The sequence below is a fragment of the Nelumbo lutea genome, chromosome 1, assembly GCF_056320005.1.
Source record: "Nelumbo lutea isolate HS-2025 chromosome 1, American lotus-T2T, whole genome shotgun sequence".
In the NCBI taxonomy this organism is placed as follows: domain Eukaryota; kingdom Viridiplantae; phylum Streptophyta; class Magnoliopsida; order Proteales; family Nelumbonaceae; genus Nelumbo; species Nelumbo lutea.
The window spans coordinates 7,868,204-7,893,988 of NC_142684.1; the positions used below are offsets into that span (position 1 = coordinate 7,868,204).

Below are 25,785 nucleotides of genomic sequence, written 5' to 3' on the forward strand. Positions count from 1 at the left end.
CCAGATTTTGTGGGGGTATCCCTAATACTTATGGGTGGGCTATGATGGGTAACTGCTGCTATTAAACCATTAAATACAGACTTGTGAAAAGTTATTTCTTTCCTCTCCTAAGTAGAGGCAGTGCTGAAAGGTTGCTTCGAAGCGATGTTTTGACTCGCCTGCCATTAAGTCTGTGTGCACAGACTTGCGAAAAGTTATTTCTTTCCCTCCTAAGTAGATCTGCAGTGTTGAAAGGTTGACTGGAAGCGATGTATTGAATCACCTGCTTTGTCAAGGTTGGTGTATCACTTGTTGAAGTGTGTCTGAAGGCTGTTTGGGTGAAAGAAGTCACTGACAGACCCAGGTTGATCAAGATAAGGGTTTAGCAACCCTGAAGATAACCTTCTTTGGCCTGGTAGTGTAGTGTTTGGGCTTGCCTGCATACTACTGGGTATGTTTTTGAAGTTTGGCAGAAATGAACTTGTTGCCCTATAGACCATTGAAGAGGAATATGACAATGGATAATTCAGCTACTTACATCTATGTGGATTGTGGAAAGAGTTAGATCACTATCGGTCCATCGAGTGGGGATGTGAGGACTGAGGATGCAAAGGCTTACAAGTGTCTTGTTTCAGATCAATGGGCGTTTGCTTTCCTTGCTGGTCTTAATCCTATATATGAGCCTATCAGGGTGTAGATACTAAGAAGCAAGGAATTACCCAACATACAGGAGGTGTACACACTGATGCAGTCAAAAGAGACGAGGAATGCCATGAATCCTCCTTAGGGGGAACAAATTATTCTCATGGCTAAGGGTGATAGTAAAAAGGTTAAACAATCTAAGAAGACTAAAGAAGATGACAAAGACAAACTGTGGTATACTCAATGTGAGAAGATGAAACAGATTAAGGAGAGATGTTAGGACTTAGTGGGGAAGCCTAAGAAGTTCTAGAAGAAGCCAGGGAAGAAGGTTAACTCAGATAATGTGACAACCGGCACATATATTCATGGATGACCAGCCTACTCACTCTACTATGCCTGCTCAAAGTCACTCAATGGGTTTGTACCAAGGGAGGTTTTACATAGTCCTATGTGTGACCCTTTGAAGTAGTATAATAGGGTACTTTGTCAGTTAGAGGGCACAGGTAATAGGCCTTTCCACTTCTTATGCCACCAGCTCAGGTAACTAGGCCACTTCACTTGATGTTTTTTTTCTATTCCTAGTGATCCCTCAGTTATCAACTCCAGGGCTTCCAACCACATGACTGGTAAGCCTGATCCTTTTTCTTGCTACCATCTTTATCTAGAAGGGATAAGGTGAGACTAGCAAATGGTTCCTTCTCCACCATTGTTGATCAAGGAAACATATCCCACTCTAGTGTCAATTTTATATTACCTATCTTCCATGCTCCAAAATTACCAATTAATCTTATGTCTATTAGCATTATTACTAAATTTCACAATTGTTCCATAACCTTTCTTCCCAATTCTTGTGTTTTTCAAGATTTCTCCTTAGAGAGAATGATTGGAAAGGGTCGCGTGGTTGATGGTCTCTATATTTTGAATGGTAAAGCTAGGTTGGAGACATCTAAGTTTATGGATCTCATGAGTCAGTCTATGAGTTAGTGTAATAATGACCATATCTATTAAGGCACCGTCAGTTAGGTCGTGTGTCCTTTGAGTCTTTAAAAACCATTTTTGTCTTTATTGCAATATTTTGGATATTAGGCTCTAACAACTCTTTGACTGCAAAAAAAAAAACCACTTTAGACCCTAAAGAATTAAAAGATCCATTTTTGCCCTCAAACTATAATGGAAAGGAAACTTCAAGGCAAAACGGACAATGTTAAAGAATTAAGACGTCACCGACAGATCTGTTAGACAGTGAATAAAATAATAAAGCAAGCTTATGTGGCACTGCTCAAGTTTGAAAAAGTCACTTTAATAAAGCTAATTAAGTAAATTACTTTAGGGTCTATGATGGTATAAAGTTAATTAAGTAAATTAAATAAACCACACTAATTAAGACAATTAAGTAAATCAATCCAACTATGTAAGTTAAACAATCAATTAATTCAATTAAGTAAATTAGGCTAAGTAAATAGAGTAATTAAATAATCAAAGCTAATTAAGGTAAATAAGTAAATTAAGTTACTATAGTAAATTAAGATAAGTAAATAAAATAATTAAAGAAATTAAGTAAAGTAGTTTAATTAAGAAAATCGAGTTACTATGTTGGCTAAGTTAATTGAGTAAATTAAGTGATTGTCAATTTACTATTAGTTAAGCTAGTAAAGTTAGTGTTTAAGTATTAATTTACTCCTAATTATTGTTAACCATTTACTATTAAATTAATTCTTGTTAACTTAATGACTCTAGTTTGAGAAAATCCTTGAAGTAATTTACTTAAAGTTAATAAAATTTATTTTTTAACTTAGATTAACTTCTAAAGTGGCCTTTTTCAAACTTGAGAAGTGTCACATAAGCATGCTTTATTATTTTATTCATTTTCTAACAAACCCGTCAATGACGTCTCTAACGTTGTCTGTTTTTGCATTAAAGCAGCCTTTCCATCAAATTTTGAGAGTGAAAATGGTCCTTTTAATTCTTTAGAGTCTGTGAAAATAAATCTGTTGAACTAATTTCAAAGAGACAGAGAGAGAGAGAGGAGAGAAAGAAGAAGAGAGGAGAAAGAGGTGTTGAACTGAGAAGTCTAAAAGACTCTCCCAGCCGACTATATTTATAAATATATATACATATATATATATATATATACCACACACACACACATCAAAAATAAAGTACAAAGTCAAATATACCCCTACTTAAGTATGGGACATGTAACTTGTTTGCTGGAACATAGCTGCCGAAGGAGAAGAGAAGAAGAAGAAGAAGAGAAAGTTTTGAGAATGGCGGCACACCTCACTCAGCCCACCCTACTCTATTATATATAAGTGTATTACATAGTGTTACATGAATAGACTAGAATGCCCCTGATTAGTGATGGGACACCTAGACAAATAGAAAACACTAAATAAGATTAGGCTCAATAACTAATGACTTAAGACCCAACAAAGATAAGCATACACATTAAGACATCCGAACCAACACTCCCCCTCAAGCTATAAGCATGGATGTCAATCATGTTTAGCTTGCCGAGCATGTCCAAGAATTTTATTGAAGCTTAGCCCTTTTGTTAGAACATATGCGATCTTCATCTCGGAGGGAGTATAAGGAATGCAGAGTTCTCCTAGACTATTCTTTCTCTGACGAAGTGTCGGTCAATCTCAATATGTTTCGTTCTATCATGTTGCACTGGGTTATTTGCAATGTTGATGGCAGCCTTGTTGTCACAGTACAACCTGAGAGAACACTCAATCTTTATTCCGAGTTCACCAAGAAGGATCTTAATCCACAGAAGTTCAGCAACACCATGAACCATAGCTCGATATTCAGCCTCTGCACTTGATCTAGCAACCACATTTTGTTTTTTACTCCTCCATGTAACGAGATTTCTTCCAACAAAGGTGCAGTACCCTGAGGTTGACTTCCTATCCCCAACAGAACCAGCCCAATCTGCATCAGTATATGCTTCAACTTCATATTTATTGTGTTTTCTTAACAGAATTCCTTTCCCCGAGCAAGTCTTCAAATATCTGAGAATCCTTTCCATAGCTCTCATGTGAGGGATTTTAGGAGAATGCATGAACTGACAACATGTACAGCATAAGCAATATCTGGGCGAGTGAGCACAGATAAATCAACTTTCCCACCAGCTTTTGGTACCTCTCTTTATCAAGGTAGTCCTCTCCTATTGATTTCTGTAGACCATGGTTTGCTCTATTGGAGTATTTGCTAGCCTACACCCCATCATATCTGTCTCTTCTAGGAGATCAAGGACATATTTCTGCTGACATAGATAGATCCCCTCTTTTGACCTAGCAACTTCAATCCCAAGGAAGTATCTCAGATGGCCCAGGTCTTTGATCTCAAACTCAGCAACCAAGAACTCCTTTAGTCTTTTTATCTCTTCCTGATCATCCCCTGTAATCACCATATTATCCACATAGACAATAAGTGTTGTAAATTTGCCATTTTTCTTCCTTATGAACAAGGTATGATCTGCCACACTTTGAGTATAACCCACTTTCTTCATGGTCCCACAAAGCTTCTCAAACCAAGCTCGAGGAGACTGCTTAGGACCATATAATGCTTTTCTCAGTCTACACACTTTCCTGCCAAACCCATAACCTAGTGAATGATCCATGAATACCTCTTCATGTAGGTCGCCATTTAGGAAAGCATTCTTTACATCCAACTGATGTAGCTCCCATGAGAAGTTTGCAGCTAGTGACAATAGAACTCGGATTGTGTTGAGCTTCGCTACTGGAGCAAAGGTTTCTTTGTAGTCAATCGCTTCCTTTTGAGTAAACCCTTTTGCTACAAGTCTAGCCTTGTACCTTTCAATGGACCCGTCCTCCCTATGCTTTACAGTGAACACCCACTTGCATCCAACAATGCTTTTCCCTTCCGGTAGATCCACTAACTCCCAAGTCCTTGCTTTCATTAAGGCTTTCATTTCTTCGTTCATAGCCTCTTTCCATCTTGGGTCAGACATTGCCTTTGAATACTTAGTAGGGACATGCACAGAAGAAAGAGCAGATACAAATGAACAATAACGAGGTTACAAATGTGAGTAAGACACAAAATCAGCAATGGGGTGTCGAATAGTACAAGAACGGGTAGGCTTACGAAAGGCAATAGGGAGATCCAAATAAGAAGTATGTGTGATAAGATTACCTGGAGGTGCTGAGATAGGTTGATCCGAGTCCAATTGGTTACAGTCATGAGTTAGAGGGCCCTTTTTCCTTCTGTTGTAGGTGATTCTTATATCCTTTTGTTGCTTGCTGGAATCTGCAGTAGCATCTGCAACATCAAGAGTGGTAACTGGTACAATGGGAGCCTCACTAGGTTCACCCGGGATACTACAACTAGGAGGATTCGGAGAAGAAGATGGAAGGTCCGAGGCAGAAAGAGGCACAAAAAAGGAAGGAACAGAGGAATCCTCTTCCATCCCACTAGTCTCCCCCTAAAGAGGATTCTGGGAAGAATGAAAATAGGATTATTGAGACTCAAAAAACACCACATCCTTTTTGACATTTTTTCTTGGTGACTGAATCATAACACTTGTAACCCTTCTGTATAGGAGAGTACCCCAAAAAGATTCCTTTCGTAGCCCTAGGGTTTAGCATGGTCTTCTTTGGATCATTTACGTGTATAAAACATACACAACCAAAGACTCTAGGTGGAAGAAAAAAATCTGGAAGATGAGGACAGAGGAGAGAGAAAGGAGTTTTCATATCCAATACTTTGGATGGCATTCGATTTATCAAACATGATGCAGTAAGGACTGCTTGAGACCAGTAGTGCTTGGGAACCTTGTGAAGAAATAGTAAGGCTCGAGCAGTCTCCAATAGGTGTCTATTCTTGCGCTTAGCAACCCCATTCTGTTGGGGGGTACTAGCACAAGATGACTTATGTATCATTCCAGCATTCTCCATAAACAAGTTCAAGGATCTTTCAAAATATTCAGCAGCATTGTCTAACCGGAATTGCTTAATTTTCTCGGCAAATTGTGTTTCAATCATTTTGTAAAATGCCATAGTTATTCGTGGCACTTCATTGCGTCCTTTTAACAAGTAGATCCATGTGCATCGTGAGTAGTGATCAATAAAACTGATAAAGTACCAAAAGCCATCAACAGAAACAAGGGGTGAAGGGCCCCAAACATCAGAGTGGACCAAATCAAAAAGAGCTTGAATTTCATTACTAGAAATTGGATAAACAGTTCTACATTGTTTTGACAGCTGACATAATTCACAAACTAAATTTTGACTTGAAACACCCTTGAATAATTCCGGAAACAACACTTCTAATGATGAAAAAGGCAAATGACCTAGCCTAGCATGCCACAGATGTAACCTAGCTATTGACTTCACATTGGACGGACTACTAGTAGCAGATGTTTGTAAGGCCGAACTGATGTCTGCATCAAGGTAGTAGAGACCTCCATACTCATAACTGCTCCCAATCGTTCTCTTCGTCAATCGGTCTGAAAGACACAATAAGTAGGAAATTCTTGGTAAGCTTTGAAACAGATAAGAAATTTGAAGAAAGATTGGGAACATGCAGAACAGATTTGAGTGAGAGGTCCTTGCTTAGGTCAACCACCCCTTTCCCAGAGATGGTGGAGAGAGAACCATCAGCAACCCTCATCTTATCTTGGCCAGACAATAAATGATAGGAAGAAAATAGAGAACACATATGTGTCATGTGGTCAGTTGCACCGGAATCAATAATCCAAGAAGCAGGATCAATAGAACTAGTTGCACTAAAAGCAGAGGCATTACCTGATCTGGCAAGGGAGGTGGAAGCAAGAGAATTGGTCCTTAGACGAGCTAGAGCCCGGCTAAGTACCTCTACCTCATCAGCAGTGAAACCCAAGGACCCTAGTCCGAAGGAATTAGCAATCTGTCCCATGGAAGGAGAAGTAATTGTGGATGAGTGTTTTGAGCTATCATCACTGTGACTGGCAACAAGATTCCCACTTGCAGCTTGACCCTTCTGGTGTTTCTTATCTTTCCTCATGGCAGCTGGTTTAAATGAGGATAGAGAACCCAACAAGTCTCTTTCACATGCCTTTCACCTCCACAATGAGTGCACTTAAGATGCCTCTTGTCTGAGTACTTATTCCCCTTTTGATTTGTAGAAATTGGGGCCGAATGTTCAACAAGTTGTTCAGCTAGCTTAATTTGAGTGTCAACTTGCATCTCTTGTCTTCTAACCTCTTCATTCCTCACGAGATAATAAACATGATGTAAATCTGGCATTTCATCCCTTCCCAGAATTTGAGACCTTATGCTCTCATATATTGGATATAAACCAACAAAAAATTTAAATGCTTTGCCCTCTTCAATTTGTTTATCATGCCTTTCCTTGTCATTGGCATTCTCCCAATCAAGAATAAGGTGATGATCAAGCTCTTCCCATAGTCCTTCTAAGGTTGCAAAATATGTTGCAACAGTCATATCCCCTTGTCTCAAGGCAGCAATGTCTTGATTCAGTCTATGAATTCCGGCATTGTTTTTTCTCTGCCCATAAGTTTTAGACACTTTCTCCCAGATCTTGGCAGCAGTGGAGAAGTGTTGAGCAGTCCTAGCAACTCGTGGAGTCATTGAAGCAAGTAGCCAGGACATAACAGTAGCATTCTCCTTACGCCACACTGCATATTCCACACTCGCCACTTCAGGTTCCTTCTTCAGCCCGTCCAAATACCCAGTGAGTTCCCGAGAAGTGATGAAGAGCATGGCTGAAACAGACCATTCTCTCTAAAGTTGTACTCATCCCACAACACATTAGTGATATGCAGGCTGTGCAGATTTGGATTCTCCAGATTAGGAGACCTCCCACCAGTCCTAACATCCCTAGAAGACACTTCCCCGGATACTGAAGACATCTTCTCCTACTTGTAAGAATCACAACTGCAAACACAATATACAAAAAGTTGTTTCAGACTTACGAAGATTGTTACACTGCAAACTCAGTCCTAAGAACCCGTAACAGAGCTGAAACCAAGAGCAACACATGGCTGCACTGTGTTGACTTCTGTTGTGTTTTAACCTCTGCTGTCACAGACTATAATCACCCCTACGACCAGCTCTAGGATTGTCGAAATCAATCCTCCCACCTAGATCTGTTCCACACAGATCTCTCTTAGCTGAATGGCTACAATCTACTGTAATAAGTCTAGTAGGGCATCAGTTTCTGGGACAAACTCCCCTTGGGCCCTACAACCAAGGGAAACCCTAGATGTAGGTCCTGTTGTGTTCTACGACCAACCCTAGGGTTTCTTTGCAGCATCCAAGATAGAAAAGAAAGAGAAAGAGAGTTAGATAAGAGTAGAAGAGGAGACGGCGGCTGTAACCAGGTGATAAATTAGAGCTCTGATACCATGTTTGCTAGAACACAGTTGCCAAAGGAGAAGAGAAGAAGAAGAAGAAGAAGAGAAAGTTTTGAGAATGGCGGCACACCTCACTCAGTCGACCCTACTCTATTATATATAAGTGTATTACATAGTGTTACATGAATAGACTAGAATGCCCCTGATTAGTGATGAGACACCTAGACAAATAGAAAACACTAAATAAGATTAGGCCCAATAACTAATGACTTAAGACCCAACAAAGATAAGCATACACATCAAGACATCCGAACCAACATAACTAACATAACACTTAAACAGATGATGAAAAGACTGAAATACCCTTCCTTAGCTAACTCTAACACTCCCCCTCAAGCTAGAGAATATATATCATATAGTCCAAGCTTGTTACATACGTAGCTCACTATTCCCGAACTCAACCCTTTTGTAAACAAGTCTACCCACTGATCACCTGTTCTCACATATTCTGTACTTATGACACAATTAAGGACTTTTTCCCTTACAAAAAATGGCAATCTACCTCTATGTGCTTAGTCCTCTCATGAAAAAACTAGATTGGATGTGATATGAATTGCAGCTTGGTTGTCACAATATAGCTTCATGAGTTTGCTTATTGAGAACCCGACTTCTTGCAAAAGATTTTTCAACCACACTAGCTCACATGTAGTGTGTGCCATGGCCCTGTATTCTGCTTCTGCACTACTCCTTGCTACAACAATTCGCTTCTTGCTCCTCCATGGCATTAGATTTCCTCCAAGAAAGGTACAATAACTTGTAGTGGATCTCCTGTCAGATACTGAGCCTGCCCAATCTACATCTGTATAGCCAATTATTTCGAAACTACCTCCTGGCTTGTACAGTAACCCACGGCCCGGAGCCTCCTTCAAATACTACACAATTCTAAGAACTACATCCCAGTGAGGAACTCGATGGCTTTGCATAAATTGGCTTACCACACTAACAACAAATGAGATATCTGGTCTAGAAATAGTTAAGTAATTAAGTTTTCCCACTAGCCTTCTATACCTTCTAGGATCATCAAATAGCTCACCTATATCACTGCCCAACTTCACATTTGGTTCCATGGGAGTTTCAACTGGCTTAGCACCTAATAGTCTTGTTTCTTCCAATAAGTCAAGAACATATTTCCCCTGGCATTGGTTTATGCTTTGTTTCGATCTAGCGACTTCTATACCCAAGAAATACTTCAACTTCCCAAGATCTTTTGTTTGAAAGTGATCTTGTAGAAAGACCTTCAGTCTGTCAATCCCAAGTCTATCACTGCCAGTGATGACTATGCCGTCCACGTAAACCACTAGCAAGATCTTCCCAGCTTCAAAATCATAGCTAAACACTGAGAGATCAACTTGACATTGTCTCATTCCGACCTCTATCACTACTTCACTAAATTTGCCAAACCAAGCACAAGGAGACTGTTTAAGCCCATAGGTCGTCTTCTTGAGTTTACACAACTTACCATCCTCCCACTGAGCAACAAACCCTGGTGGTTGCTCCATGTACAGTTCCTCTAGAAGATCACCATGAAGGAAGGCATTTTTAATATCGAGCTGAAACAAAGGCCAATCATTCACGACTGCTAAGGAAATCAACACGCGTACTGAGCCAATCTTAGCAACATGGGAAAAAGGTTTCCACATAATCTATACCATAAAGTTGAGAATATCCTTTGGCAACTAAACGGTCTTTCAGTCGTTCCACTCTCCCATCTGGTAGATATTTAATAGTATACACCCATTTACAACCAACAATATTCTTACTTGAGGGAAGATTGTTGAGTTCCCACGTATGATTGTGATTAAGGGCAGAGAGTTCCTCTTCCATATCTTTATGCCACCCTAGTTACAACCAACAACATGCTTACCTGGGGGAAGATCGGTGAATTCCCACGTATGATTGTGATTAAGGGCAAAGAATTCCTCTTCCATAGCTTTACGCCACTCTAGTGAGGTAAGAGCCTCCTGGACATCGTTAGGTGTAGACACAAAAGATAACAGAGAAACAAACTAGCAGTGGGAAGCAGAAAGGTGAGAGATGGAAACATAATTGGATATGGGGTGTAGAGTGCAACTATGTTTACCTTTCCGCAATGCAATAGGAAGGTCAAGGTTAGAAGGCAACTCGAGTGTGGAAGAAACTAGATCTGCAGACAGAGTAGAAGCTAGTGGAGGTGTTGGTCTTTGTCAATGAGTATACACTTGACGGATTGGTGAATTTTCAGTATGATCTTGCATTTGAGGAGGTAGAGACTCAGTCACAACAGCAACAACAGGAATAGGATTATCAACTGAAAGAGAAAGAGTAACCTCTTTGGGAGAAAGAGAAACATCAGGACCTGAGAAGTACAACACAAATTCAAAGAATGTAACATCAGGACAGACTAATGACTTCCGAGTAATGGGATTGTAGCATTTATACCCTTTCTGAGTCCTAGAGTAGCCAAGGAAAATACACTTAATGGAGTGTGCATCCAACTTGTCTAGACCAGGACCAAGATTCTGAACAAAGCACACACACCCGAAGATCCTGGGAGGCAAGGGATATGGAGACAAAGCGGAAAACAAGATAGAGAACGGAGAACGACCGTCAAGAATTAACGAGGGCATGCGATTAATGAGAAAACAAGCGGTAAGCACTGCATCACTCCAAAAAGATTTCGGTACATTCATATGATGAAGAGACCGAGTTGTTTCAAGTAGATGTCAATTCTTCCTCTCAGCCACCCCATTTTGTTGAGGAGTGTTTGCACAGGATGTTTGATGCATAATGCCACACTGTTCCAAATAATGTTGAAATGAAGTACGGAAATACTCCCTGCCATTGTCTGCACGGAGAATTTTAATTGAAACACCAAATTGTGTACGTACTTCAGCATGAAACTTTTGGAAAATGGAAAATAATTCACTCATTTCTTTCATTAAATAAATCCATGTCATTCTTGAACAATCATCAACAAAAATAACAAAATATTTGTAACAATTATAGGACTCAATTCTAATTGGGCCCAAATATCTGAATGAACCAAATCAAAAAGGCTCAACATGCAACTATCAACCGTAGGACTGAAGGAAATTTGATGGTGTTTCCCATACTGACACAACTCACGTTGCAAAGAAGACAAATGACTCAATGACAGAACATGTAGATAGAGAGATTTAAGAGATGGATGACCAAGTCTACAGTGCCACTGGAGAGGAGTCAAAGAAGTTTGAAGTGCAATTGTAGAACCACCACCGTCAAGGTAATACAATCCACCAACTTCATACCCTCCACCAATCTTCCTCCCCGTCTTGAGATCTTGAAAAACACAAGAGGAAGGGTAAAAAGTGATAGAAAAACTGAGACACTTGGTTAGTTTACTAACAGGCATAAGATTAAAAGGAAATTTGGGTACATATAAAACAAAAGACAAAGAAAGAGATGTAGTGTCAACATTACCGACACCATAAATGGGGGAAGTAGAACCATTGGCTAGGGTAACATTATGTGATGTGGAGGTCTGAGGCAAAGAGGAAAACACACCTAGAGTCCCAGTCATGTGATCAAAGGCTCTAGTGTCAATTATCCAAGGGGAAGGTTTTGATGCTAGACAAGCCATACATGAAAGAGCAAGGGTGGCAGTGTTATGATGTGAAGTAGCCTGAAGAAATCTCTCATACTCTTTTTTTATAGGAAATGGTAACTTCATTAGATAAAACCATAAGAAACAACTATCACCTTCCAAAGTAAAAGGTGACCCCTGAATAACAAAAATCTTACAACACTGTACAAAACAAAAACTCTTAATTCACCCCTTGGAATACTCATCATGTCCTTCCCAGAAGTAGTTGTGGTTGTAGAAGGTGTTGGATCAACTGGCTATTTATCACAGACTTCACTGCCACCAACAGCTGCATGATGAGCCCATGTGGAGGGTGGCCCATGTAGATCATAACAGAAGTTAACCGTGTGTCCGTCTCTTCCACAGTGTGCACATTTCCTAGTAGTACTTCATCTTCCTCTACCACGGCCTCCCCCTGAATCACAGCCTCCACCAATACCATTACTATGACCAAACATAAGGTTGTCACAGCCCCTCGAACTACACGACCACCTCCTCTATTTACATATTCTCCTCCTCGTGTTCCAACAAGTGCTTATCTCTGTGGGACCAAGAGAAATCCTACGGAGATGAGCAAACACTTCCTCTAGAGTGGGAAGGGCAGATCCACCTAACATTTGTGCTCTGATAGGTTCATACTCTGATTTCATCCCCACTAAGAACCGGATAACCTCAAGTTGCTCCCTTTGTTGTGCTGAATTTTAACGATTTCTCAAACTGGAGTTAAGGGGTGGTAGACATTAAGTTCATTCTGAAGATTTCTCAAACTGGCAGAATATTCTTCAAGGGTTTGATTTCCCTGCTACAAATTCAAGTACTCCTGATAAAGTTGACAAACTCTTGTAGTGTTGTCTTGTCCAGAATAGAGCTTCTTAGCATGCTCCCATATTTCCTTTGTTGTGTCAAAGAACATGAAGTTAACACTGATTTTGGGTTCCATACTGTTCCACAACCCACATCATGATTTGAGCATCCCCCTACTCCCAATCACTGAAACCCGGAGATTCAATTGTAGGTTTCTCCTCCCACACATGTTTTACTTTCTTCTTAGCCTTAAGAAACACTTCCACTAACTTAGCCCATGGCACATAGTTTTCACCGTTGAGTTTGATGGATATCATCTGCACACTTAAAAATCAGAGGAAATCATCTCATTTGATTTCTGGTCACCACTAACATCTCCCATTGACGCCATTTCACACTTAAAAAAATCAAAGGAAATCACCGCACTCCCCTTTCACCTGTAACTAGGCCACCGTAATCCTAGGGACACCTGGATAAGTTGCTACAAACCTCTACGAATTGTCGCAGCCTTCTCCCACACTTACTCCAGATTGCGCAGACCAGAAAAAAAAAATAAAAGAAAGAGGGAAGAGGATCTGATCAAATGAAGTTGTAGTCTCTTTCTAGCGATGCTCTGATACCATGTGAAAATAGATCTGTCGAACTAATTTCAGAGATAGAGAAGGGAGAAAGAGAGAAGGAGAGAAAGAAGAAGAGAGGAGAAAGAGGTGTCAAACTGAAAAGTCTAAAAGACTCTCCCAATCGACTATATAATATATATATACATCAAAAACAAAGTACAAAGTCAAATATGCCCCTACTTAAGTATGGGACATGTAACTAATATAATACTTAAATAGATGATGAAAAGACTGAAATACCCTTCCTTAACCGACTCTAACAGAGTCTAAAGTGGCATTTTTACAAAGTTCAAGGATTGCCAAAGCCAAAAATCCATCCAAACCATCAAATGTGAAAGCATTATAGAACTTTTCCATTGAGTAAGAGCAAATTTCCCATTCCATATTGTTAACTCAAATGTGTGAGGCCACACTTGTAACACAACTGAGCATGGATATAGATATTTCAATAGCTTTATTGATAATTATTCTAGGTATACCATGGTATGGTCGATGCATTGGCTAAACAAGGGGTTAGCAAGGATCAATTGTATTGGGCTATTTTGTAATTTATAATATGTATCTTTATGGGAGATTCCCCCTATCAGGATTCCTTGAGTTGTATGTTCATTCTCATAATTTAAATAAAATTTCATTAATATTTATCAAAAAAAATTCCAAGTATATCTAGATATATTTACTTCATCCCAAAAAAGTTCCACAATTAATATAAGAATTTCATCACATGGTATACATGCAACCAGTATTCTAAAAATCACAATCATATTGCAAATCACAAAGAAAGTTGAATCATATCGACATATTGTAAATTATAAGGTTATTTATATTCTTTACTAACTTGTCAAAAAATTAAATATAGATATACTGAAAAGCTAAATGTATATAGTAAAGTGATTTTACCTAATTTTTAGTCAATATCTACCATATATGGACTCAAAATAATAGAATCTACCATATATGGACTCAAAATAGCGAAACGGCAGTATGGGTGTATCGGTACTTTGAACCTAACACATTTTTTTTTCTTTTTCAAATTTTGGGAGGGGGTCATAATAATATAAAAAAAAATGTTTAAAACGAATGTTTTCTGAAAATCCTTAAAAGCAACATACCGGTTGATATGGTCCAATACGTTGTGAAATTGTACAATAGAAGCATAAGATTATATAATCAAGTTTGACTTTAAAATAAAACAAATCTGCATACAATAGCTCTTTAACCTACATATCTGGTCTTAAATAACATAAACAAATTCTGGTAGAGCTTTAGAACAAGTCTCTCTTGACAAAACTAAATATAAACAAAAAAATTACAAAGTGGAGAACTAATTCTTAAACCTTAATTGAATTTATTTGAATCACAGTGAATTGCAAGATTTGTATAAATCGTAAGATTTATGGTTCAAATCGAAGGATTAAGATTTTTGCAGAAAAGGATTTAAGCACAAGATTTGAATTGAAACCCATGGGATTCATGATTCAAATCATGAATCGTTTTGTAAATCATAAGATTTTGACAACATTGATGCAACATCATGTTGAGATTCAAATTTTCCAATCAAACAACGTAAAAGAATATTTTACTAGAAACCTGACTCAGGCTTTTGCTAATAGCGGGGCTCTACATCAAAGTTCTTGCCCTAGACACCTTAACAAAATAGTGTCACTGAGAGAAAGAACCAACATTTATTGGAGGTGGCTTGTAGCATAATGATTTAGACGAATGTGCCAAAGAAGTTTTCAGGATATGCAATTCCTACTACAGCCTACTTGATTAGTTGTTTGTCACAAGAATTCTGGATTTTAGGGCCCCAAATATCAACTATTTTTTCAAGTATCCTCTCTTTTCTATTCCTCTTTGTACCTTTGGATGTAAGTGCTTTGTTCATGACTAGTGGAAAACTTGATGCCAAGTTTATTCGTAGTATTTTCTTTGGTTATTGTTCTTCTCAAATGGGGTTTAAGTGTTATGATCCTATGTCCTAGAAGTCATATATCTCCGTGAAGCTCTCCTCAAGGGGAGATGTGTAATAGTAATGAGAGGTAATTCAGTTTCCCTTGCCCATTCTCATCTCTCATCCTCAGCCTCTTTGGGTTTATTCTCATTGTTAGAAGGACCAGCTCATATCTCAAGATATGAAACAACCAGAAATCATGCAATCTGCACCAACAAACCCTAGGACGCAAGGTTTGAAATTACTTCGTCACGTATAGGCCTGTATCAGTGGGTCACCGATACATGAAATATAATGAGTTTCGGGGTGAGACCTGTTTCAGGGGGTAACCAGGCCTTTAACCAACCCCCTGAACATATTTTGAACAAAAAACTAAAAATATATATATAAAAGAGTGTTGATACAAAGTCTGGTACACCCAATTTGGTGTATCGGACTGTATCAAAACTTTGAACCTTGCTAGGAGGCAAACCTGAAAAATAGTTCCTCCGATCGAGGTGTTGCTTATTCCTTTCTTTATTCCACCCTTGACAATCTTGGCATGCCGATTGTTGTCCATAGGGGTGTTAGATCTTGTACTACTAAACATCCAATTGATACTATACTTGTAATTATTAGTCCCCTTCTTATCATGTCTATATTTCTACTACCTTTAATGTTTCCCTTCCTAAAAACGTTGCAGAGACTCTAAAGTTACCACCTAAGTGGACCAATACCACACTAAAGAAATCAATGCCCTACTCAATAATAACACATGGGAACTAGTAGGTCTTCCTAAAGTAAATAAGCCTATAATGTTCAAAAGGGTCTCCTATATGAAGTACCATGGTTGATGGGTTTATAGAGAGGTACAAAGCTATGTTGGTAGCTAAAGGGTGTACCCAAATGTATGGTGTTGATTATACAGAGACATTTACAACAGTAGCAAAGATCAACTCTATGTATACTCGTCTTTGGTTGCAAATCTAGGATGACATCTTCATCAACTTGAGATTAAAAAAATGCCTTTCTAAATAGAGATATGGAAGAAGTGTATATGGTACAACCCCCTGGTTTTCATATAAAAGGTAGCAAGGAGGTTTGTCGTTTGAAACTGGAAATATGAAATAAAGAGCACATCTCAATTTGAGGTGAAAGATTTAGGTCCCCTTAAATATTTCCTTGGAATAGAAGTTGCCAAATCTAACAAAGGTATCTTAATTTCACAAAGGAAATATTTTTTATATTGGTAGCAGAAAAAATTTATTGATTTCCTTAAAAAATGTTATGTACAAAGTATGTCCTAGATCTTCTTCAGCATGCAAGCTAGGGTGCAAACCAACTGACACACCTATAGAGCCAAATCATAGGCTTGGAAATTGTGGTGACCAGACTATTTCTGATATATCAAGCAGTTCCAGAAGTTGGTGGAAGACGATGGATTTTCTCAGTCAATATATGAATGCTCCCAAGGCTACTCATTTTACTGTTGTTAAGAGAGTTCTCAAGTACCTAAAAAACATCTAGGTAGAGGTATTTTGTTTGGTATACACGGTCACTAAGGGTTGAAATGTCTACAAATGCTAATTGGGCTGGTTCAGTTGATGATAGAAGGTCTACCATTAGCTATTGTACCTTTGTTGGAGGTAACTTGGTAACATGACAAAGCAAGAAATAAGTGGTAGTTGCTAGATCCAAGGTTCAAAATATCAATACATATCAGCCCGTATCGGGAGCTTCCCGATACACCCCTACAGAGGGTGTATCGGGGTTTTGACCGATTCAGGGGGAGGACGAGCCTTAAACCGGCCCCTCTGAACCGGATTTGAAAAAAAAACTACCCATACTGCCCGATACGCCTCTACCGGCATATCGGGAATATCGATATTTTGAACCTTGGATAGATCAAGTGTCAAAGTGGAGTATCATGCCTTGGCAAATGGCGTTGCAAAGATTTCATAGGTGAAAAATGTTCTTAAGTCAGGCTTTCTAGTAAGCAGCCCTAGGCCCCTCTACTGCAACAGAAAGGTGGCTATCAAGATTTAACATAGCACATAATGCCATTCAACATGACAGGAAGTCAAGACTATGCACATCAATGTATATAAGCATTTCATTAGAAAAAAATTGGAGACTCCTCCTTCCAACCGGTCCACTTCCTCTTAAGGAGGCTTACTCCTTGTACTCAGGAAGCTTATGCCTCTTACGTTCTGAACTACACCTCACACCACCAAGTAGTGGAACGCCTTGTGTCACACCTCCATGTTTTAAAACATTGTATTGACCAACTTAAAAGAATTTTACAATAACCTTCCACACCAAGATTGACCATACCTGCCTTGAAACCAGTTTTAGGCCTGCTTTTAGAGAGTTGTTATACCCAATACATCCAGACTAGCTGAGAAGAATATGACCACAGTTATTTCTTATTATTCCACAAATGTCTACTTTATATATCATATATTTTAATCTTCTATACTTTTTCCATAAAATTGATAAGAGCTTTGCAATCCTTTTTATCATTACTTTTCAAGGGGAAAAATAAGAAGCAAGAATTTGATAGAGCCAATGGCTTTTTTCTCAAGCCCCAAGATATGACTTGAATGCATGCTCTACCACTTGAATTCAACTAAGGGCTTTCTCTAATGCTCAAGGATCCCTACCTCTCGTAGGTTTTAGAAGACTGTTAAAGGCATTTAGCATGTTGGCTAGGTTATCTAAAACCTACATATGTTCAGCATAGCTGCATGGCACCATGGTCCTAGAAACTGCATGTCGATGCAAATGAGCATGAATATGGAATAAATATCAGATGTCTTTTTGCCAGAGTAATCAGAAAATATTACTTACCTTTATGTCAGGATTTTTTTCTTTCAGGAATCGACCAACCCCAGAGATAGTTCCACCTGTCCCAATCCCTGCAATGAATATGTCCACCTTACCACTTGTGTCTTCCCAGATCTCTGGACCAGTTGTCTCATAGTGAATCTGCATAAAGAATATAAGAATAGGTCAAAGCTTATAAAAATTGAAGGGGAAAAGCCTATCCAATTTGATCCAGGCATAGAGCACCATGCAACCAAATCAGGACATAAATCCATGCTTCCATTCACATGATCTCTCAGATGGCATGTTATCGTTGTTGGATGGGTCTTGACTCTTAATCCAAGAACCATCCAATTTATAGATAACACTTTCTAGGTGCATACTCCAGGTGATGGTGTCAAATCATATATCTTTAGGTAGGACAACCTCTTATCTCCCTGACTTGCAAATTTCTCTTTTGGTAATTTCTTCATTGACCACAAGGTTGCAAGAGAAAGCAATTTCTGAATATCAGAGTTAACCCAATAATAGACACTCTGACTATTTATAGGCAAAATGGAAAGGAAGAAGTTTAATAGACCTAACCGCATACTTTTGGATTTGCAGGATTGTCAAATTGTTGAAGCATGTATGCATTGGGTATGCTCTTCAAAATCTCTTCAGCCTTTTGAACTGCTCCCTTCATGCCCTTGGTTGGGTCAGTGAGAACCAGCTCCGCACCAAATGCCTTCAAGAGGACTCGTCTTTCCAGGCTCATTGATGCAGGCATTGTCAAAATGAGTTTATACCCTTTTGCAGCAGCAATAAATGCAAGACCAATGCCCGTATTTCCACTTGTAGGTTCCACCAGAATGCTCTAGTAAAAGAAAAGGAAAGCTTATATTCAGAAAGAAAAAGATAAGTAATGAAATCAACTAAGACAAATTATATCAATGTGGTAGGTAACTAGGTACACCAGATTGGAAGTTATGGATGCAATTTCTATTCATTCATTTATTTGATGTTCAATTTTGGACAACAGTTGTGCATAGCTTTTCCTATCATTCAACTTACTAGGAGATGTGCCCCATATTACCTAGTTGGTAAACCTTTCACAGTTCATGCTCCATAATGCATGGTTCACTGTATAATAATGCTATTTTTGGCTGAGAAACTTTAATTCTTTCCTTTGAACTATGAAAACAAACATCAGCAACTATACTTTTTCCATGGTTTCCCTTTTTCTATACATACCATACTATTGTTATTTTAATTCACTTTTATAAAGGTAAAAGCTTTTACTTTCCTTTCTTTGTAAAATACCCCTTATCCACCATGTAAAAGAAAAGAGTGATGCATCACAGATTCACAATTAGCAAATTGGCTCATGGATGAAGCAAATAAACTATTATGCAAATTGCGGAATGAGGCATTTTGCAATTTATTAGATCTGAAAAGCCAGGTTTTCTATGTTTACAACCATTCAGACTGGGACTAATAGGGAAAGATGGAGATAGAATTCCACAGAGAGAGAGAGAGAGAGAAAGAGAACTGTATCTGAGAATGCAGAAATAATTCCAAAAAGAGCCATGTTTCCAAGAATGCAGAACCAAATTTCTGGAAATTATCAGCTGTGGAAGAAGCAAAGCTGTAACTTCAAAAACAATACAAATGACATTGCCAGGAAATCTTTAAATGACTCAGTTATAACCAGGGCAACGGTATAATCTCAAAGAACCCCCACCCCACCCTCCCCTTCTACAAGAAAAGGAACAAACAGAAGTATGAAATAAAATGACACAAATAGCAAAATTACTAAAACAGGTTTTAGGAGGAAAAACTCTGAACCACACAACTCCTTCCCTTTAAAAAATATTTAAACATCCATAGCGCTTTGCCTCTATTGCAATATTGCATCAATATGATCAATATGAATATACAGTATTATGGTTGATGACATGGACCATGAACATCCATGAAGTAGCTTTCCCAGTAATGATCAAGCAGATCAGCAAGACCACATAAAAAAACCATTATTTGGCCCCAGCTACTTGGGCTCTTGGGAGGAGTGGACTGGATATTACAGACCTAACCTTTGGTAATTTTTGCATAAAGTAGCCACTCTCAGATTTGAACCTGTGTTCACATTAATCAGCCCAAGCTTTTACCATTGCACCAAGCTATGGCCCCTTAAAATTTGCAGTTTACATTAGTTATGCATCTATCAGATAGAAAATAGTAATACTTTGCAAGCCGTGAGGTTCTCAACAAGATAGATGGGGCATGGTGTAGTAATGGAACCTGGAAAGTATAGTAAATGTCCATAACAGTTAAATCTATCATTTGTCTACCTTTCCGGGTGTTATAACTCCCTTCTGTTCAGCATCAGCAATCATACTGTAACCTATCCTGAAATGAAAAGCCATTAAAAAATCAGAAAGTCAACTAGATGAATATGTAGATGATTAGAAATGAAAAATAAGGAAAGAAAAACAAAAAGAATAAAAGAAAGAAATCTCACCTATCCTTCACACTGCAGCATGGCTCCATTATTTCAAGTTTGGCAGCAATGTTGGCAACACAACCTTTTACAATATTGTTCAGGTAGACCATTGGAGTCTTTCCAATAAGCTTTTACAGAGAGGCCAATGGAACCAAAAGAAGAGAACCTAATTAGTTTTGAGATTTTAACATATCATGCAATGGAAAACAAACTTTGAATATATGTATGAAGTTCAATACTGTTATTTTTTGTTTACAGAAGAGGGGAAAAAAAGAGAAAAAGATGAGCTATTTCTGATTCCGTAAGCATTCCATAAGAACTCCCCCATTATGTGAACTGAGCCTTTGAGGTTACGAATATAATTTTCAGTTTTGATGGTTGTTCACTGTAAACAATTAGCATACACACGCATATATTTGATTGTGGATTTCTTGGACCAACAGTAAGAACTTTGAATCGGTTAAAAATTATCCACTTAAATTACAAACCTACTTAATCATTCCATCTACAAAAACACTTGTTTATGTTATTTGCCTTACCAAATAAACGAAACCCAGATAAGCAGATAACTATAGTAATCACATTTCCAGTATATCTCTCCGATACCTTAAGAAAATGACAATAGAAAAACTAAAGGGAAGCAGCTCTAATGTCACAAGTTTCTAAATTTTTTTTTTTTTCATCGGGAGAGTTTAAATTTTCAAATTTTATTCACTCCCACTAAAAATCCGCAATTAAAACCATAACCCAGTTCACAATTTCCATAGACAATCCAGACAAGTAACTCCATTTCCTCACCTGGGTGACATCTTCAGCAATGTTGAGACCTTGAATCTCTGATTGAGGCTTCACAGAAACCGCTTTACAGACAACAGGCGAAGAGATCCTCCTAATCCCAGGAGACTTCTGGAGATTCAAAGCTGTAAAAACCCGAGATTGTTTGAGAAGCCGATTATCTGGACAAGACCCCAATCTCGATCTCGGAATTGACGTTAAATGGTTCGACAGGGAAGCAGCCATTGATGGAGTTCGTTCTGCAAAAAACACCTGCACAACTCAAGCGTCAAGACTACTGTTTCAGAGCTTTAAAGCCTCGCCCTTTATTATATTATCTTTTATTTTTTATTTTTATTTAGTTTTTTAATTTTGGTGGCGATCAGAATCATCTGATCAGACCAATCAGGTGGAAATCCTGCACCCGACCCGGTAAACCTGAACAATGGTCAAGGGTCTAGGTCAACGGGCCCATGATCTGATTTGTTAAAGGACGATGGGGGCCCATGAATATAATTAATTTTCATGTAAATTGCTTCAAGATCTTCTCATTTCCCAAACAGAAACAATATTAGGACTCTGGAATCTGAATGCTTTCCCGTTTCCAGTTCCATAGACGACCACCAAAGTCTAAAAGGTTGTCCACATTCAGTGAACCCCATTAGTCTTTTTCTGTTGTGGGAAATGAATCAAATGATGGTGATAGGTTCAGTTGTGGCCTTGGGAATAGAGGCTCAGTGACTCAGTGTTGAATAACTAGGGCTCATCATGGGCCGGGTCTATATACTTTATATAAATAAAAAAAAATTTATACATAAATATGTATTGTATGTGTCATAATATAATATTTATACCATTATCATCAATTATTCATCATCTAAGCCTCTTTCCCACTATATGGGGTTCGCTACGTAAATTTTGTTTCACCAATTATACATATACACTTGCTCACAGGCAGGCAAGGTTTGGATTTTGTCTTTTATTAACAAAAAAAAAAAAAAAATAGGTTTGAGCCAGAGCTTGACTCAACCATTGGACCTAAAATTATAGTTTAAACCCACCCAACCTAGAAATATATATTATAACATATTAAATTATATATTGTTAATAATATATTATAAATTATATAAATATTATAAATTATATAGTATTATCAAGTAGGCTTATTTGAGAAAGTCCAAGCCCAAACCCACATGCCTAAAACTTTGTTCAACCTGAAAAGAATGGGTTGAGTTGAGCCAGCCCATCGGGCCATTTGGCCCATGAGCAGGTCTAAATACATGGCCATTCTAGCTCCTTAGGTCTAATATTGTCATTTTTGTATTTGCATTATACATATTTGTATTGTGCACATTTATATTTGCACTCTTCCCAAATAGAATCTAAGGCCATGTTTAGCAAAGTTACAGAGAACATTTCTACTATTCTTGACATTCTCACGGAACAAAAACGTGTTTGGCAAAAAACAAAAGAAACGGGTCATTCCCACATGAGAACAACACCCAAAGAATGTGTTGTTTGGGAATGACAAATTGACGCTCTCAAAGAATATGTTCTCTTGGAGCGTGCGGTTCCCACAGCGTTCATGTCTAATAACGAACAAGTTTAGAATGTTCTCACGTGAGAAAATGGGTGCTATTGTCATTTTGCGCAAAAGTATAAACTCAAGCCTAGATGTGTAAATCAAGTCGTGCCACCTGCAGTGCCAAGCCTAGCACGATGGTCCGTGTCGTGTTGGGCCTAGGGTTCAAAGTCCATGAGCTGGCATGGCACGTCACAACCCACCCAAGGAACTAGTCGTTGGGGACCCCCTCCCCCCCAACGGCTAGTTTTAGTTTTTTGGATAGTTTTACAGAAATACCCCCCCCCCAAAAGCTATATAGGGGGTGTTTATGTGTTTTGGTTATGGAGGGGGAGAAAAAATGACACAGATGCCACTAACAGTTATATAACAACTACTTTAGGGGGCATTTTGGGTAAAGTGATAAATAACCTTACGATGACCAAAATACACATCCCAATAACTAAAAAATGACTAGTTTTTAGGGTATTTTGGGCAATTGGATTATTTTCAATTCCTATAAATAGTTCTATCCTCCACCATTCTCATCGCATCAATTCAACAATTCTCTTAATCTCTTCTCTAGTTCTCATACTCTCTCAAGTTTCAATCTCCCAATATTTCAAATTTTCAATCTCTCATACATTATTTGGACTCTGATTGACTGTTTCTCCAATTCTCAACTTTATTGAAGATTCAACAAGAAGAAGGCTTGCTCAACCAGCTCAAGTATCTCAAGTTAACAATTTGTGAGGTTTGGACTCTTGGAATTGAAAGGCTTCAATCATTGAAATCAAGTTGGGATTCCGAACCGGTAATCTGAATAAGTCCAATTAAATTAATTTTTATTTTTTTAGAATTTAAGAAAAATGGTCAGCTCCTCCCAAAACCAATTCCCCAACATGTTCAATGTCAATGATATTTTAGTTGCATCATGATAGTGTTAGCACCAATACGGATGCTATTGATATTGATAGAACTTCCACCCCTAGTATCGATACTAGGGGAAAGAAAAAGATGGCCTTCTAAGTTGATTAGCCCGGTTTGAAAAATATTTAAAATAGAGGATGTTGAGGGGAAGGAAAAAAGATGGCAAAAAATAGAGTTATTTGCCAAAAATGTATGAAAGACTTTATCTATTGTAGCAAGGGTGGTACTGACCATTTGAACAAACATTTGCTCACCCATGAGAAGAAGAAGAAGGGAGAGAAACAATACAAACACAATTTGGGTGGGGGTTTGGTACATTACATATTCTCAAGAAAAAAAATGAGGCAAAAATTAGCAAAATACATTGTACATGTTGAACAACCATTTTTGTTAGCTGAAGATACTAAACTTGAAAAATTGTTACATATTTCTGTAAATCCACAATATAAAAAAAGTTTCTAGAAATACTATTAGATCAGATGCTTTAAAATTTTTTATTCATATAAACAATTTAATTCATATGTTATCAAATATTTCTAAATTTGCAATTACTTCTAATGTTTGGAGTTCTAAATTTAACATAAGTTATATTTGTGTTATCGGTCATTTTATTGGTGAAAATTAGCTTTTAAATAAAATAATTCTAAGTTTTATTAGGCTTGGATGGCTACATATTGGCCTAGCTATTGTTGCAAATATTTTAAATACTTTACATGCTTATGGAATTGAGAATAAATGATTTTCTATTAGTTTTAATAATGCTACTAATAATGATTCAACAATAAATATTTTAAAACCTCAATTAAAAACATGTTTAAATGGTAAATTATTTCATATCACATGTGCATGCCACATTCTTTAAATATTATTTCTACTCATATTTCTAAAATTAGAAATTGTATTATATATATACTACTTTAAAAAGTACGAATGGCCACAAGAATTTTTATGGAATTTTCTAAGAACAACATTTACCCCTCTATATTTAAGTTTAGTGATAAAAAATGAGGGCAAACAGGGTAATTGATTTTTGATATTAAATGAGTTGAAAAGAGGTAATTTAAATATATTCAATGCATTCAATCCCCTATCATTAAATCCAACATTTAAGTTATTAACTTGCATTCATGTTCACTAAATCATATATTTAAGTCATTTTTTTCTTCTCATCATTAAGTTCTATTAATTAAATCTATACTTAATAAATTAATAATTCTAATAACATAAAAGCTTATACCTTTAAAATCTACCTAGCAAAAATAGTGTTTTCATCTAAGTGGTGGTAAGAAATTAAATCATTTTGGGTCAAATGGGTTAATCCATGCGGCCACGATTAAATAAAAAAATAAAAAAATAGAAATTAAAAAATTGGGAACATTTTTAACATATATATTAAACAAAAGTAAGTATATTAAATAAGAAATGTTTTTATTAATGATGAAAATAGAATGTAAAATTTTAAACCAATTGAAAATAAAAATATTTTCCTATTCTCTCTCATTAAATTCTATATTTAAAATATTTTTTCTCATCATTAAATTCTTATAATCAAATCCACAATATTAATTTTAATATTATAAAAATAAATATTTTGAAAAGTAATTTGAAAACAAAACCATTTTCTTCCCTCCCGGTGGTGGGCAAGCAATTTGACCATTTGTGGTCAAATGGATTAATAAATAATGTCATAATTACAAAATAAAAAATTAAAATAAATAACTATGAAACATAAGAAGTATTTTTATTAATGATAAAAATGGAAAGTCAATTTCAAAATCTACCTAGAAATTAAATGATGTCATAGTCAAATGATAAAATTTTTAATAATAGAAAATACAAAGAATCACAAAAATAAAAAAAAGGGTAAATTACAAAGACCCCTTGTACTTTGTTTTGCAACAAAGACCCCCCTATACTATGACCATGAGACAAAAGCCCCCCTTGACCATTAATTCAGATGACAGAATGTGCTAAATTACCAAAATACCCCACTAAACTTTTTCTATTTTATTTTTTTGCCCTTTTTCTCTTAAAACCTATTTAACCTATGGTTTTTCCTTTCTTATCTTCTTTTCCCCTCCCTCACAGTCCTCTATCATTCTTTCTCTCTCCCAACTCTCCGAAATGAAAGGACTGAGGAATTGATCTCCACTATCTTCAACTCTCATTCATAAACAGTTTTGCTTCGCCAATTAGAGAATTGATCTCCACTATCTTCAGCTTTGCTCTTTTACTGAGCAAGACAATATCCAATA

The 25,785-nt window shown here is 37.3% G+C and overlaps 1 protein-coding gene across 1 annotated transcript in view; it reads right to left on the bottom strand.

Annotated features, from left to right (window-relative positions):
• Positions 1-21,490, bottom strand: part of LOC148873395 (cysteine synthase-like) — a 41,242-nt gene extending 19,752 nt beyond the window's left edge. The window contains exons 1-5 of the mRNA XM_088966202.1: positions 21,064-21,490; positions 20,284-20,393; positions 20,114-20,171; positions 18,376-18,639; positions 17,808-17,945 (exon numbers count right to left, since the gene is read on the bottom strand). Coding sequence (XP_088822328.1) covers positions 17,808-17,945; positions 18,376-18,639; positions 20,114-20,171; positions 20,284-20,393; positions 21,064-21,285 — 792 coding nt within the window. The 5' untranslated portion in view covers positions 21,286-21,490. The remainder of the gene's footprint in view (positions 1-17,807; positions 17,946-18,375; positions 18,640-20,113; positions 20,172-20,283; positions 20,394-21,063) is intronic.
• Between the last annotated feature and the right edge of the window lie 4,295 nt (positions 21,491-25,785).